At 40.1% G+C, this 18,265-nt stretch overlaps 1 protein-coding gene across 1 annotated transcript in view; it reads right to left on the minus strand.

The window, feature by feature from the left end:
- Positions 1–18,265, minus strand: part of LOC128697683 (enhancer of mRNA-decapping protein 4) — a 154,604-nt gene that overhangs the window by 38,701 nt on the left and 97,638 nt on the right. The window contains exon 14 of the mRNA XM_070099709.1: positions 5,651–5,774. Coding sequence (XP_069955810.1) covers positions 5,651–5,774 — 124 coding nt within the window. The remainder of the gene's footprint in view (positions 1–5,650; positions 5,775–18,265) is intronic.

Genomic DNA, 18,265 nt, shown 5'->3' on the forward strand with positions numbered 1-18,265 from the left:
AGTTTATTGGCTGTCATCCAAGTCGATATTTTGATCAGCTCCTCGTTAACAGTGGTGTTGAGAGTGGCAAGATTAGGGTGAGAGATGACATAAGTTGTGTCGTCAGCAAAGAGAATGGGATTCAGGTGTTGAGATACGTTTGGAAGATCACTGATGTATATGAGGTAGAGCAGGGGACCAAGGACACTTCCCTGCGGAGCTCCAGTATCAAGTGGCCGTGTTGTTGATGCTGTGCCTTTAATGGTGACATACTGATACCTATTAGTAAAGTAAGATTTGAAATATGCAAGCGCATGGCCTCTTATACCATAATGGTCAAGTTTGTAGAGTAGGATGCCGTGGTCTACTGTGTCAAAAGCTTTTCTTAGGTCAATAAAAATTCCTAGTGGATATTCCTTATTTTCCAATGCTGTGTAACGCAGATCTAGCATTTTTATGATTGCATCGTTAGTGCTTTTATTTTTCCTGAATCCAAACTGGCAGGAGTTGAGTATGTTTTGTGCCGTTATAAATGAATATAGTCTCCTGTGCACGAGTTTCTCAAAGATTTTGGATAGCAATGGTATGTTTGATATTGGCGTATAATTGTTTAAATCTGTAGGGTCACCACCTTTATGTATTGGTGTAACCCTTGCCATCTTCAGTAGTTTCGGGAAGATGCTAGTTTCTAGTGACTTGTTAAAAAGTAATGAGATAGCATGCAAAAGGACATGGGCCGCTTGCTTGTACAATAATGGTGGGACATGAGACAGATTACCTGAGTTATTTTTAAGTGACTTTATAATCTCGGTGACTTCCGTGGGCTCAGTTGGTGCAAGATAGAAGGAATTTGGGAAATTCCCATCTAGGTAGTCCCCGGCATGGGCATTGGTACGTGGGATTTTATTGGCGAGATTAGATCCTACGGTTGAGAAGAAGTCGTTTATCTTGTTAGCGGTGTCAGTGGGATGCAGTGGTGTTTCATTAGGTTTAGTTAGGACAATATTCTTGGTTTTTTTTCAGTTTGTGGGTCCCTAGAATCTGAGAGAGTGCTTTCCAGGTCTTTTTTATATCTCCTCTTGTGTCAGTGAATCTACTGGAGTAGTATAGTTGTTTGGCTTTCTTTATTACTTTGGTGAGAACTGATGAATTTTTTTTTTTTTTTATTATCACACTGGCCGATTCCCACCAAGGCAGGGTGGCCTGAAAAAGAAAAACTTTCACCATCATTCACTCCATCACTGTCTTGCCAGAAGGGTGCTTTACACAACTGTGCTTACACAACTGTTTTGCATGATGGTAGGATTGCTGGTGTCTTTTTCTGTCTCATAAACACGCTAGATAACAGGGATATCTTGCTACTCCAACTTACACTTTGGTCACACTTCACAGACTTGCACATGCATATATATATACATACATCTAGGTTTTTCTCCTTTTTCTACATAGCTCTTGTTCTTCTTTATTTCTTCTATTGTCCATGGGGACGTGGAAAAGAATCTTTCCTCCGTAAGCCATGCGTGTCGTATGAGGCGACTAAAATGCCGGGAGCAATGGGCTAGTAACCCCTTCTCCTGTAAACATTTACTAAAAAAGAGAAGAAAAACTGATGAATAGTGTTTAATAATATCTTTGTGTATTAAGCCTTGTCTATACTGCTTTTCATATTGGTGTTTCTTTTAAATGGATTTCAGAATGATGCTGGTTAGCCATGGGCAACCAAGCCGTTTGTTTGTGATCTGTTTCGTTTTTATAGGACAATGTTTGTTGTATAGTCTAATATTTTGTTAAGAAAAATGTCTGTCCAGTCATCAATACCATTGGCCTTGGAGAATTCTGTAGGCCAGTCAACAGTCTCTAGGTCAGCTGTGAACTTCCTTACTGAGGCCTCGTCATGGAGTCTAAATGAAACTTTGTTGTATTCAAGTGGTGGTTTACTAATGTTTGTCAAGAGGAAGGTAGGGTAGTGGTCTGTAGTGCTATCTGTGATTATCCCTGATTTAAGGGGGGCTAGTATATTGGTCAATATGTGGTCTATTATGGTTGCACTTGTCTCAGTGAGCCTGGTTGGTTTAGTTATTGTTGGTATGAGAAGTGTGTTGTTCATATTGTTGATGAAATCAGTTACAGGCTGATCATCTAGTAGGCCAAGGTTGATGTTGATGTCTCCAGCTAAGAGAAGGTGGTGCCTATTCATTTGTCTGTTTGTTATTAGTGCCTTTAATTTCTCACTGAAATTTGGGATGTTTGTGTGGGGTATCCGGTAAATGGCACCGATTGTTATAGGCGTCTTAAGGTTTTTTACAGTAAAATTAGCAAAAATGTATTCCCCATATTCATCACTAAAGCAAGTGGTGCTAATACAAGATAATTGGTTAGAGTAATAGATTGCAATACCACCCCCAACTTGGTATGGTCTGCAGTTGTGGATTGCTGTGTATCCTGGTAGAGGGTAGATATCTATTGTGTCCTGCTTAAGCCAGGTCTCAGTAAGAATAATGCAGGAGAAGGGTGTCTTTAGTGATTCAAGGAGTGCCAGGAGGTCATCATAGTGTTTGCTTAAGGACCTGATGTTGTAGTTAAGTACTGATAGACTTTTAGCATTGTTTAGGATAGTGCTGGCTTGTGATGCTGTGTAGTAAAGGCAGTTACTTTCCAATAGGTTTTGATTGGGTGTCAGATTATGGAGGTTTAGATCCTTGCCAAAGGTGCAACTATGTTTTCGAAACTGAAATCGCAAGTGATAGAAGATGTTGAGAGACTGTCATTGGTGTGGATAAACAAAAACCAGATAGCAGGAGATAGCATCTCTCAAGCGATCATATGTGAAAAAGCTAGGAAGTTGCATGAGGATTTAATTAGAAAAATGCCTGCAACTAGTGGTGATGTGAGTGAACTTAAGGCCAGCAAAGGTTAGTTTGAGAGATTTAAGAATCGTAGTGGCATACATAGTGTGATAAGGCATGGTGAGGCTGCCAGTTTGGACCAAAAAGCAGTTGAAAAATATGTGCAGGAATTCAAGGAGTACATAGACAGTGAAGAACTGAAACCTGAACAAGTGTTTAATTGTGACACTGACAATGTTGTGAAACATTTTAGGAATGTCATAAAGGAACGGGACAGATATGTTGTACGACAGAGGTCCAGTGACCCTCAAGCTGGTCTTAGTGGCATTAAAAGAAGAAGGGAAGTAACCCCGGAAAAGGACTTGACACCTCAAGTCCTAATGGAAGGGGATTCCCCTTCTAAACACTAACACCATCCACAGTCTCCCCTCCTCCCATCCCATCAATCATCACCAGATCTTCAATAAAGGTAAGTGTCATGTAACTGTACATGTCTTCTTCAGTTTGTGTGCATTAAAATTAATATTTCATGTGGTAAAAAAAATTTTTTTCAATACTTTTGGGTGTCTTGCACGGATTAATTTGATTTCCATTATTTCTTATGGGGAAAATTAACTCGACTAACGATAATTTCGATTAATGATGAGCTCTCAGGAACGGATTAATATCGTTTGTCGAGGGTCCACTGTATTATAATAATGATAGAGCTTCAGTTCCCTAAATTAATAATAATAATAATGCATAATACGTACATAATAATAATTCAGATTGCTTCTGCTAGTTGGCACAGCTGATGGCACAGCTGGTAAGCAGTAAACATGTTTACATCCCTGTGGGGGCAGTTCTCTTGTGCTTGTTTGTATTTTTTTACAGTCATCTGGCCAAATTTCTTTTCTCTAACCATGGGTCCTAGTGATCTACTGCAGTTAGCCTGAAAAATGCTCCATTTTCTCTTACAGTAAGAACATGGGAAGATACTATAGTCAAATTGGGACAGAAATGGCAGACGTTTCTGCCGCTACCACCATATTATGGCTTATTTTATTCATTCTAGAGTACATGTATATATATCGTGTTTCTGTGCTAATTATATTGTTTATTATGTCATATTAGATGAATTGTGATAGAGAAATAAGCTGTACAGTTGATAATAGCATCACATTCAAGTATTTTTTCTTGTCTCTCCAGAGTGCAGGAACGAATTAATGGCTTTTCAGTTAATTTAAATGAGGAAAATTAATTTGATATACAAGTAAATTGAGTTACGAGCTAGCTCCTGGAACGGATTAAACTCTTAAGTCAAGGTTCCACTGTATATGCTTCTAAACTGTTGTATTCTGAGCACCTCTGCAAGAACAGTGATTATGTGTGAGTGAGGTGAAAATGTTGAATGATCATGAAAGTATTTTCTTTTTTGGGGATTTTCTTTCTGTTTGGGTCACCCTGCCTCGGTGGGAGACGGCCGAAGTGTTAAAAAAAAAAAAAAACTGCTATCTTGTCTTTCTGGGAATGTGAGCACAGCAAGCATAAAATAAAGTTAATTACAAAACTAGCTACCAGATGGAATCGAGTCAGAAGTATCTCTGTTCACTGATTATTTAAAACCAATGAGAACACAAACATATGAGGATAGGGAAAGGCTGCAAATAGATCTGGACAAACTGCAGGACTGGTCAGATAAGTGTTTACTTGAATTCCACCCTAGGAAATGACAGGTTATGATGATTGGGAAAAGGGCCAGAAGACCGAACATAAGTGTAGACTTGGGAAGAAGGCCACAGACCTAATTCAAAGAGAAGGTCCTGGGAATAAGAATAGTGCCTAGCATATTGCTAGGGGCTAACATCAACCGAATAACCTCTGCAGTCAATGCTCACCTAGCAAATCTGAGAGAAGCCTTCAGGAATCTCAACAGAGTCATTCCAAATGATTTGTACAACATATGTCAGATATATGTCTGGTTATTTTTATATAGCTGGACTTGAGTATTGGAATGGGAAGTACAATGCCTGCACTTTGAAGGAGGGGTTTGGGATATTGACAGTTTGGAGGGATGTCATATATCTTTACATGCTTCTAAACTGTTGTATATGGGCACCTCTGCAAAAACAGTGATTATGTATGAGTGAGGTGAAAGTGTTGAATGGTGATGAAAGTATTTTCTTTTTGGGGATTTTCTTTCTTTTTAGGTCACCCTGCCTCGGTGGGAGGCGGCTGACTTGTTGAAAAAAAAAAATAATGTCAGGTCCACCTTGGAGTATACAACACCAGTATGGAACCCACACCTGAGGAAGCATGTTAAGAAACTTGAGAAAATGCAGAAGTATGCAACAAGACTAGTTCCAGAGCTAAAGGGTACAAACTACAACGCTGGAGTTGAAAGGACAGACAGGGACAGGCTGTTTGAGAGACAGGAAACAGATACTCGGGGGCACAGCTGGAAGATAAAGAAACAGATGAGAGACATAGATGTCAGGAAGTATTTCTTCAGTCTCAGGGTAGTCAGGGAATGGAATGACCTTGAGGAAGAAGTGATGGAGGCAGACTCCATACATAGTTTTAAGAATAGGTACAATAGGGCCCACAAGGCTAGGAAAGCATGAATCTAACAAGCAGCAAGTTAAGTGGGGCAAGGAGCTGAGACTCGACTACTGTAACCACACATAAGCAAGTATATTGGTGATAACATATCTTTTCTTTTAATTTAACCTCATGCAGTTAAAAGAAAGCAAGACAGTGTCAGAGCATGTTCCTCTGATAAGCTTACCTAATAAATAACAATGAATTAATTGTAAAACTAAGTCAGTGCCCTCATTTGACGTTACCATTTTCTGAGTGAAGTATCTGCTGAACTTCTAATGATGGTGAAGATGTAGCGCTGGTACCAATACGTCCCACACCAGTGGATATGGTTACTTCTGAGGTGGCAAGTGGAGCTTCATCCTTATTCTGCAAAAATATGACAGTGACACTCATTTTTTTATTTTCACATTTAGCCGGACTTGAGTCCCGGAGGTGGAAAGTACAATGCCTGCATTTTAAAGAAGGAGTTTAGGACATTTTCTGCTTGGAGTGACATCTGAACTGTCATATCTGTGTCCCTCTGCAAAGACTTATTATGTGTGAATGATGATGGAAGTGTTTCTTTTTGTTTTGGGTCACCCTGCCTCTGTGGGAGACAGCTAGCATATTGAAAAAAAAAATCAGCCCAGACTACTAACATGATTTAAGTTTCTTTCAATAAAAAAAATTCTCACAGTTGATGCCAATTTAGCATTACGTTAATTTAACTGACGGACAGAACTTTCCATTCTGGGATTATTCTAAGTGTGCGCGTGCAAGATTTTTTCTTATTTCACTCAATCAAATGATGTTGCCAACTCTCTACACTCAAGATGTTACATAATTTCAAAGTCTGCTCCTGAATTATCTTTCACGACATGCATGGCTTATGGAAGAACTCTAGCTCATTATTACCATGGAACTGAATGAGTGACTGTAAATGTGTTTTCTTCTTTGGGATCACCCAGGAGATGGTTATTAAATAAATGTATATGAATGGAGACGAATGATACTTGGGACCTGACGATCTGTTGGAGTGTGAGCAGGGTAATATTTAGTGAAGGGATTCAGGGAAACCGGTTATTTTCAAATAGTCGGACTTGAATCCTGGAAATGGGAATGACAATGCCTGCACTTTAAAGGAAGGGTTTGGGATATTGGCAGTTTGGAGGGATATGTTGTGTATCTTTATGCGTACATGTATATGCTTCTAAACTGATGTATTCTGAGCACCTCTGCAAAAGCAGTGATAATTAATGTGTGAGTGTGGTGAAAGTGTTGAATGATGATGAAAGTATTTTCTTTTTTGGGGATTTTCTTTCTTTTTTGGGTCACCCTGCCTCGGTGGGAGGCGGCCGACTTGTTGAAAAAAAAAAAAAAAAAAAAAATTAATAAATATATATATATATATATATATATATATATATATATATATATATATATATATATATATATATATATATATATATATATATATATATATATATATATATATATATATATATATATATATATATATATATATATATATATATATATATATATATATATATATATATATATATATATATATATATATATATATATATATATATATATATATATATATATATATATATATATATATATATATAAAGATACACAACATATCCCTTCAAACTGCCAATATCCCAAACCCCTCCTTTAAAGTGCAGGCATTGTACAGTACTTCCCATTTCCAGGACTCAAGTCCGACTATATGAAAATAACCGGTTTCCCTGAATCCCTTCACTAAATATTACCCTGCTCACACTCCAACAGATCGTCAGGTCCCAAGTACCATTCGTCTCCATTCACTCCTATCTAACACGCTCACGCACGCTTGCTGGAAGTCCAAGCCCCTTACCCACAAAACCTCCTTTACCCCCTCTCTCCAACCCTTTCGAGGACGACCCCTACCCTGCCTTCCTTCCCCTACAGATTTATATGCTTTCCATGTCATTCTACTTTGATCCATTCTCTCTAAATGACCAAACCACCTCAACAACCCCTCTTCTGCCCTCTGACTAATACTTTTATTAACTCCACACCTTCTCCTAATTTCCACACTCCGAATTTTCTGCATAATATTTACACCACACATTGCCCTTAAACAGGACATCTCCACTGCCTCCAACTGTCTCCTCGCTGCTGCATTTACCACCCAAGCTTCACACCCATATAAGAGTGTTGGTACTACTATACTTTCATACATTCCCTTCTTTGCCTCCATAATTAACATTTTTTGACTCCACATATACCTCAACGCACCACTCACCTTTTTTCCCTCATCAATTCTATGATTAACCTCATCCTTCATAAATCCATCCGCCGACACGTCAACTCCCAAGTATCTGAAAACATTCACTTCTTCCATACTCCTCCTCCCCAATTTGATATCCAATTTTTCTTTATCTAAATCATTTGACACCCTCATCACCTTACTCTTTTCTATGTTCACTTTCAACTTTCTACCTTTACACACATTCCCAAACTCATCCACTAACCTTTGCAATTTTTCTTTAGAATCTCCCATAAGCACAGTATCATCAGCAAAAAGTAACTGTGTCAATTCCCATTTTGAATTTGATTCCCCATAATTTAATCCCACCCCTCTCCCAAACACCCTAGCATTTACTTCCTTTACAACCCCATCTATAAATATATTAAACAACCATGGTGACATTACACATCCCTGTCTAAGACCTACTTTTACCGGGAAGTAGTCTCCCTCTCTTCTACACACCCTAACCTGAGCCTCACTATCCTCATAAAAACTCTTTACAGCATTTAGTAACTGACCACCTATTCCATATACTTGCAACATCTGCCACATTGCTCCTCTATCCACTCTATCATATGCCTTTTCTAAATCCATAAATGCAATAAAAACTTCCCTACCTTTATCTAAATACTGTTCACATATATGCTTCAATGTAAACACTTGATCTACACATCCCCTACCCACTCTGAAACCTCCTTGCTCATCCGCAATCCTACATTCTGTCTTACCTCTAATTCTTTCAATTATAACCCTACTGTACACTTTTCCTGGTATACTCAGTAAACTTATTCCTCTATAATTTTTACAGTCTCTTTTGTCCCCTTTCCCTTTATATAAAGGGACTATACATGCTCTCTGCCAATCCCTAGGTACCTTCCCCTCTTTCATACATTTATTAAACAAAAGTACCAACCACTCCAACACTATATCCCCCCCTGCTTTTAACATTTCTGTCATGATCCCATCAGTTCCAGCTGCTTTACCCCCTTTCATTTTACGTAATGCCTCACGTACCTCCCCCACACTTACATTCTGCTCTTCTTCACTCCTAGAAGATGGTATACCTCCCTGACCAGTGCATGAAATTACTGCCTCTGTTTCTTCCTTAACATTTAAAAGTTCCTCAAAATATTCTCGCCATCTACCCAATACCTCCATCTCCCCATCTACTAACTCCCCTACTCTGTTTTTAACTGACAAATCCATATTTTCCCTAGGCTTTCTTAACTTGTTTAACTCACTCCAAAATTTTTTCTTATTTTCATTAAAATTTCTTGACAGTGCCTCTCCCACTCTATCATCTGCTCTCCTTTTGCACTCTCTCACCACTCTCTTTACCTTTCTTTTACTCTCCATATACTCTGCTCTTCTTATAACACTTCTGCTTTGTAAAAACCTCTCATAAGCTACCTTTTTCTCTTTTATCACACCCTTTACTTCATCATTCCACCAATCACTCCTCTTTCCTCCTGCCCCCACCCTCCTATAACCACAAACTTCTGCCCCACATTCTAATACTGCATTTTTAAAACTATTCCAACCCTCTTCAACCCCCCCACTACTCATCTTTGCACTAGCCCACCTTTCTGCCAATAGTCGCTTATATCTCACCCAAACTTCCTCCTCCCTTAGTTTATACACTTTCCCCTCCCTCTTACTTGTTGTTGCCACCTTCCTCTTTTCCCATCTACCTCTTACTCTAACTGTAGCTACAACTAAATAATGACCCGATATATCAGTTGCCCCTCTATAAACATGTACATCCTGGAGCCTACCCATCAACCTTTTATCCACCAATACATAATCTAATAAACTACTTTCATTACATGCTACATCATACCTTGTATATTTATTTATCCTCTTTTTCATAAAATATGTATTACTTATTACCAAATCTCTTTCTACACATAGCTCAATTAAAGGCTCCCCATTTACATTTACCCCTGGCACCCCAAATTTACCTACTACTCCCTCCATAACATTTTTACCCACTTTAGCATTGAAATCCCCAACCACCATTACTCTCACACTTGATTCAAAACTCCCCATGCATTCACTCAACATTTCCCAGAATCTCTCTCTCTCCTCTACACTTCTCTCTTCTCCAGGTGCATACACGCTTACTATAACCCACTTTTCACATCCAATCTTTATTTTACTCCACATAATCCTTGAATTAATACATTTATAGTCCCTCTTTTCCTGCCATATCTTATCCTTCAACATTATTGCTACTCCTTGTTTAGCTCTAACTCTATTTGAAACCCCTGACCTAATCCCATTTATTCCTCTCCACTGAAACTCTCCCACCCCCTTCAGCTTTGTTTCACTTAAAGCCAGGACATCCAGCTTCTTCTCATTCATAACATCCACAATCATCTCTTTCTTATCATCTGCACAACATCCACGCACATTCAGACTTCCCACTTTGACAATTTTCTTCTTATTATTCTTTTTAGTAATTATTACAGGAAAAAGGGTTACTAGCCCATTGTTCACGGCATTTTAGTTGACTTTTACAACACGCATGGCTTACGGAGGAAAGATTCTTATTCCACTTCCCCATGGATATAAAAGGAAAAGTAATAAGACCAAGAACTATTAAGATAAAATCAAAGAAAACTCAGATTAGTGTGTATAAATAAATGTGTACATGTATGTGTAGTGTGACCTAAGTGTAAGTAGAAGTAGCAAGACATACCTGTAATCTTGCATATTTATGAGACAGACAAAAGACATCAGCAATCCTACCATCATGTAAAACAATCACAGGCTTTCGTTTTACACTCACTTGGCAGGACGGTAGTACCTCCCTGGGTGGTTGCTGTCTACCAACCTACTAAATAAATATATATATATATATATATATATATATATATATATATATATGTATATATATATATATATATATATATATATATATATATATACAGTGGACCCCCGGTTAACGAACTTTTTTCATTCCAGTAGTATGTTCAGGTGCCAGTACTGACCGAATTTTTTCCCATAAGGAATATTGTGAAGTAGATTAGTCCATTTCAGACCCCCAAACATACACGTACAAACGCACTTACATAAATACACTTACATAATTGGTTGCATTTGGAGGTGATCGTTAAGCGGGGGTCCACTGTATATATATATATATATATATATATATATAAATGTATATTTTATATAAATCTATATTTTATATATATATATATATATATTATATATTATATATATGTATATATATATATATATATATATATATATATATATATATATATATATATATATATATATATATATATATATATATATATATATATATACATACATACATACATACATACATACATACATACATACATACATACATACATACAGTGGAACCTCAAAAAACGAACTTAATCCGTTCCAGGAGCTAGTTCTAAATTCGATAAGTCTGAAATTCGAAGCAATATTTCCCATAAGAAATAATGGAAACACAATTAATCCGTTCCAGAAACCCAAAAATATTCACAAAAAAAAAAATACATTTTATAGATTAATTAGTTTTACATACACACAACAAATGCTATAGTCTTTAATTATGTATAGTAATATAAAATCACATTTTTACTTACCTTTATTGAAGATTGGTGATGGCATCTGGAAGATAGGGAGGAGGAGAGAGGGAGTTGGGGTTATTGTTTGGAAGGAGAATCCCCCTCCATGAGGACTTCCGGTATCAAAGCCCTCTCTGGGGTTGCTTCCCTTCTCTGTATTTTAATGCCAGTAGGACCAGCTTGAGAGTCATTGGACCCCAGTCTCACAAAATAACTGTCCACAGTCCTCTGTACATCCTGGCAAGCTCAAGTCTCACTCCTATCTCATACTTCTGTATTATTTCATTCTTCACATCTATGGTGTTTCTCACTTTCTTTACCACAGGGGTACCGCTAGCAAGTTTCTTTGGGCCCATGGCAGCTTATTTCACAGCCCCACAAGCACTAAACACAATTAAATAATCGTAAAATGTGTGAATGAGATCGCAGGTTAGTGTTTACTCAAGCATAAACAAAGCTAGACTGCTCACGGCGCCTGAGCGGGGACACGGACAGAGCGGGCCAGCAGACAGAGCGGGCCAGTAGACAGAGCAGGCCAGCAGACAGAGCGGGCCAGCGGACAGGTCCCGTACCCGGCGGTCCGAAAATAGGGGCGCGTTCGATAATAGGGACACAGTTTGTCCGAAAAAATGGTCTTATTTTCAAAACGTTCGATATGTGATACATTCAATTTTTGAGGTTCCACTGTATATATATATATATATATATATATTTTTTTTAACAAGTCGGCCGTCTCCCACCGAGGCAGGGTGACCCAAAAAAGAAAGAAAATCCCCAAAAACAAAATACTTTCATCATAATTCAACACTTTCACCTCACTCACATATAATCACTGTTTTTGCAGAGGTACTCAGAACACAACAGTTTAGCAGCATATACAGTGGACCCCCGCATACCGTTGGCATCACATAACGTCAAATCTGCATACCGATACATTTTATCGCTAAGATTTTGCCTCGTATACTGCTAAAAAACCCGCTCAACACTATTCGTCCGAGACGCGTCTATGTGAGGCCTGAGCCAGCCTCACATGTTCTGCCGGTGGCATTGTTTACAAGCCAGCCTCCGCGGTAATATCCAAGCATACAATCGGAACATTTCGTATTATTACAGTGTTTTTGGTGATTTTATCTGCAAAATAAGTGACCATGGGCCCCAAGAAAGCTTCTAGTGCCAACCCTGTGGTAAAAAGGGTGAGAAATATTATCGAAATACTGTGGTACCATGGTCAACTGCTGATGCTGCTGCTGCTGCTGTAGCACTGTCAGCTGCTGCTGCTGCTGTAGCACCGTCAGCTGCTGCTGCTGCTGCTGTAGCACTGTCAGCTGCTGCTGCTGCTGCTGTAGCACTGTCAGCTGCTTCTGCTGCTGCTGCTGCTGCTGTAGCACCGTCAGCTGTTGCTGCTGCTGTACCACCGTCAGCTGCTGCTGCTGCTGTAGTACCGTCTGCTGCTGCTGTAGCACCGTCTACAGATGCTGTAGCACTGTCAGCTGCTGCTGTAGCACTGTCAGCTGCTGCTGCTGCTGCTGTAGCACCGTTGTTGGTGTGGCTTATTGAGAATACCAAGAAACAATTAACCCCAGAGGGTTAGCCACCCAGAATAACCCAAAAAAGTCAGTGTCATCGAAGACTGTCTAACTTATTTCCATTGGGGTCCTTAATCTTGTCTCCCAGGATGCAACCCACACCAGTCGACTAACACCCAGGTGAACAGGGAAAAATGCCTGGAACTAGTGCTAATATTGGTGAATTTAACCCCTTCAGGGTCCAAGGCCAAAATCTGAAGTGGTGCTCCAGTGTCCAAGAAATTTTGAAAAAAAAAAAAATTATTTTTTCTTACAGAATTAAAGAGCATATTTTTGTGAAGGTAATAAGACAAAAAAAAAAATTCTGATCAGTACTTACCGAGATACAGTGCCAAGAAGTTTGTCGAAAATGATGTGGTGGCGGCAACATCGACGAATTCCACATACGCGCATTACATTATTTTGCGGTTTTTGTTGTTTTTTTTCTTTTCTTTTCCAATTTTTTTCTATTCCTACTAACATTTGGGGCCTGAGAGACCAATACTGTATATAATGTATATATATATAAACTCACTGTATTGAACACAATAACTGCACTAAAGTTATCATATTATTGTTTACCACTGTTGTTTATTACAATAAACATGCACAAATCTTGTATAATACTAATGTTCTATCATATATTTACATATTTACAATCAGTGGACATGGTTTTAGAACTGCTGGAGCTTGTGGAACTCCTTGAAACAAGGCACCATGCACAATGGCACCTTACATTCCTCGCACATAAACCGAGTGTTTTTGCGTCTTTGTTGCCGTCTTTTTGTTTGTGCACAGACGATGCATCTCTTCTGAGCAAATTTCTTCTGAGTTGAAGGAAGTTGTATTATGAAATGATCACCTTCCCTCCTCAAACGCTTGGGTATATCCTGAGGAATTCGAGGACCGTGTTGTATAGCAGGTGTTGTTACCTGGTACTTCATTATGAGTTGTCTGACAACAGACAAACAAAATTCACCATACGGTGGTCTGTTGCCAGTCTTTATTTGGTACATATTATATGCATTGAGCATTGAAATGTCCATGAGATGGAAGAAAAGTTTCATGTACCACTTGTAACTCTTACGAACACAGTCAACAAAACCAATCTGCATGTCAACCAAGCGCATGTTTTGTGTATAATCAATCACTGTCACTGGTTTTCGAATACGTTCATTAGTCACTCGATCAACTTTGCCACTGTCTTGCATTTCATTACGGTGAATGGTTGTCAACAATGTGACATCTCGTTTGTCATGCCACTGTAATGCCATGATGTCATTGGCAGTAAACACCTGCATGTCATCACCATGAGCACCTGCGTTGAGCCTGGGCATATGTTTACGATTAGAACGCACTGTGCCACACACATCTGTCTTGTTCACTCGCATGAAATCACTGAGTAATGGGCTTGTGTACCAGTTATCGGTATATAATGTATGCCCCTTACCAAGATAAGGTGCCATCATGTTTCTCACTACGTCACCTGAGATACCCAATAACATCTTGGTATCTTTCAATGTTTTACTACCTGTGTATACAACAATATCCAACACCAGGCCACTGTCACAATCACAGAGTACAAACAGTTTTATACCAAAGCGTTTCCTCTTGCTCGTTATATACTGCTTGAATGACAGTCTACCTTTGAACAAAATCAAAGACTCGTCAATTACAAGATTCTTGAATGGATAAAAGTATATGCTGAACTTTTGTTTGAGATACATGAAAACATTTCTAATCTTGTATAACCTGTCACTTCTGTCATGCCTGGTTTTTTCAGAGAAGTGCAACATACGTAAGAGTAAGATAAACCTGTTCACTGGTATGATTTCACTGAAGACCGGGGTAGAAATTAGCCGATCTGTGGACCAGTATGCTTTTATATTTTGCTTATAGACGTGAGGCATAAGCATTATTGTTGCAAAAAGCAAATACATTTCTGCAACAGTCGTCTCTTTCCACCTGTGTAGTCTTGACTGTGGTGATAAGATCGTATTTGCCATGGTGTACTCAAAATACTTATTACTTTCCCTGACAATAATTTCCATCAATGGCTGGTCAAAGAATAATTCAAAGAATTCCAGTTCATTGGCCGTGGTTCCAAGGGGACAAGTAGGTAGAATTCCACTTTGAGAGTCATCAAAGTGGTGAGGCTTGGGAACAAAATTGGGATTTTGCTGCCAATCCCACATACGGTTTGCTGGTGGATACTGGACATCATAGGCTGGTTGTGCGGGTGGCTGTGGTTGTGGTGGGCTGGTGGCTGGCGCTCCGCTTCGTCCTTGAACTGACGAGTCAGCAGCGTGGGTCCCAGCGTGGCCTGGTGAGTCACGCATGGCGGTGCCACTACCATCACCACTAACACCATCCACTGATGCTTGTGGTCTATCCATGCTAAGTGTAGCCACATCATCCTCACTAACACTACCTAAAACTGGTGTTGGGCCACGGGATGTACTCCGGGATGTACTCCGTCCCCTGGGCACAGCATAGGGTACACTACCCGAGTGCATGCGGCGGCGAACATACCGACGCTTCACTGGTGAATATGATTCCTCACTATCACTACTCGAAACATCGTCGAGCGCGATAAAATCACAGTCCACGTCACTATCATCATCATTACTGAAGTCAGAGGCCTGGCCACGCGAAAATATTAGTTTTCTCTTGCGATGAGGAACAACCGACCGTGAGCCACGAGTGCCCACACCAGAGGTAGAAGGTTGAGGATCGTCAGGGTTTTCTGCACTATTATCGATATCCTGGTCATTCTTTTCGGTCACTAACTGATCAAAGCCGTAGAATTCGTCTTCATTTCCACTTCCATCAGTGTCAGAACTATCAGATAGGAAGAGGAGAGTCCCAATTTTCCGGGGAGTGAGAGCTGACTTGCGACGAGGCATGGTGAACAAGGGTAACTGAGCCGGCGTTCCCACAATGCTATGCGGGCGCCTAGATTTTTTGTTTATGGCGCACACCCACCACGCAGACCCGTTCTCTCACATGTAGGCCTATGAGCGTTTTCGCGCTAAATTTGACGGCGCTAGAATTTTGGCGTAGATCTACGGTTTGGACACTCAACGTAAAGCCGTTGATCTACGGGACGGACCCTGAAAGGGTTAAAGCCAGCAAAGGTTGGTTTGAGAGATTTAAGAATCGTAGTGGCATACACAGTGTGATAAGGCCTGTTCTGGAAGAAAATGCCAAACAGGACCTACAGTACTCAGGAGGAAAAGGCACTCCCAGGACACAGTGTCTCATCAGTCATTGCTGCATCTTCAATAAAGGTAAGTGTCATTTATTCTTCATTTAGTAGAGTAGTACATGCACAATATATACTGTGCATGTACTACTCTACTATTGTGCATATACTACTCTACTATTGTGCATGTACTATTCTACTATTGTGCATGTATCCTTCTCTTTGTGTGTAGGAAAATGTATATTTCATGTGGTAAAAATTTTTTTTTCATACTTTTGGGTGTCTTGCACAGATTAAATTTGATTTCCATTATTTCTTATAGGGAAAATTCATTCGCATAACGATAATTTCGCATAACAATGAGCTCTCAGGAACGGATTAATATCGTTATGCGGGGGTCCACTGTACGTATAAAGATACACAACATATCCCTCCAAACTGCTAATATCCCGAAACCCCTCCTTTAGAGTGCAGGCATTGTACTTCCCATTTCCAGGACTCAAGTCCGGCTATACAAAAATAACCAGTTTCCCTGAATCTCTTCACTAAATATTACCCTGCTCACACTCCAACAGATCGTCAGGTCCCAAATACCATTCATCTCCATTCACTCCTATCGAACACGCTCATGCACGCCTGCTGGAAGTCCAAGCCCCTCGCCCACAAAACCTCCCTTACCCCTTCCTTCCAACCTTTTCGAGGACGACCCCTACCCCGCCTTCCTTACCCTACAGATTTAAAAGCTCTCCATGTCCTTCTACTTTGATCCATTCTCTCTAAATGACCAAACCACCTCAACAATCCCTCTTCAGCCCTCTGACTAATACTTTTATTAAGTCCACACCTTCTCCTAATTTCCACACTCCGAATTTTCTTCATAATATTTACACCACACGTTGCCCTTAGACAGGACATCTCCACTGCCTCCAACCGCCTCCTACCTGCTGCACTCACAACCCAAGCTTCACACCCATATAAGAGTGTTAGCACTACTATACTTTCATACATTACCTTCTTTGCCTCCATAGATAACGTTTTCTGTCTCCACATATACCTCAATGCACCACTCGCCTTTTTTCCCTCATCAATTCTATGATTAATCTCATCCTTCATAAATCCATCCACCGACACGTCAACTCCCAAGTATCTGGATGAGAAGAGACAGGCAAGGGCAAGGAGGAGGTGTTGCTGTGTGCTTCGCTAAAAGTGTTCATGCCAGGCACATTGATGTTGCCACCCCTACACATCTTGAAATGATGTTCTTCAAGCTCTGCATAAACACTAGTACCTCTGTACTAGCATGTCCAATGTACAGACCTCAGTGGCAACATGCAGACCCCATCAACTTCCTAATGGAAAATATTGACTCCCTTCTGCTACAACACAACTGTCAACATATCATAATTGTTGGTGATCTCAACCAGCACCTTATACAGAGGGACTTTGATGACCTTCTTGCAGTGTTTGACATGAGAAACTTTGTTGATTTCCCTACTCACATCTCTGGCTCCTCCCTTGACCCAGTAGTGAGTGATCTGGCAGAAGGCATAGTCACTTGTCAACCCCTCGGCTATGTTGGATCGTCTGACCACAAGGCTGTTTTTACGACACTTAAGATCCCAACAGAATGAGGTGAGGAGTCCACACGCACAACCTGGCTATGGGAAAGAGGTAATTGGCCAGCCCTTCGCTCTGAGCTCGCCACCACCGATTGGAATGCTCTTCTCCAAGGGGATGTTGACAACCAAGTGAAAGCCTTCACTGGACACATCCTTAATCTACAACAAGAACACATTCCTCACCGGCAATATGTGACGAAGCATACAGATCAGCCTTGGTTTGGCTTTCGTTGTAGAGAGGCTGCTACTGCTAAGTACAAAGCATGGCGAAGGTATAAGAGACATCCTACCACCTATAACAGGAACTTGCACAGGCAAGTCTGTAGACATATGGGTGACGTTCAAAAGTGGGCCATTGCTAAATGGGAGGTGGACACTAAAAGAAAGCTAGCATCAGGTAGGGTAGGCTCCAAAACCTAGTGGTCCCTGGTCAAGGACAGACAAGGTTATCTGCTTGATGAACTCATTCCACCTCTAAATCGACAGGATGGGACCACCTATACTAGTAGTCAAGAGAAGGCGGACCTCTTTGCTGAACACTTTGCTACCAAAATGCAAGTTCCTGATCCAGCAAGGGACCCTCCTTGGCTAGCT

The sequence above is a fragment of the Cherax quadricarinatus genome, chromosome 68 (genome assembly GCF_038502225.1).
Source record: "Cherax quadricarinatus isolate ZL_2023a chromosome 68, ASM3850222v1, whole genome shotgun sequence".
NCBI lineage: Eukaryota > Metazoa > Arthropoda > Malacostraca > Decapoda > Parastacidae > Cherax > Cherax quadricarinatus.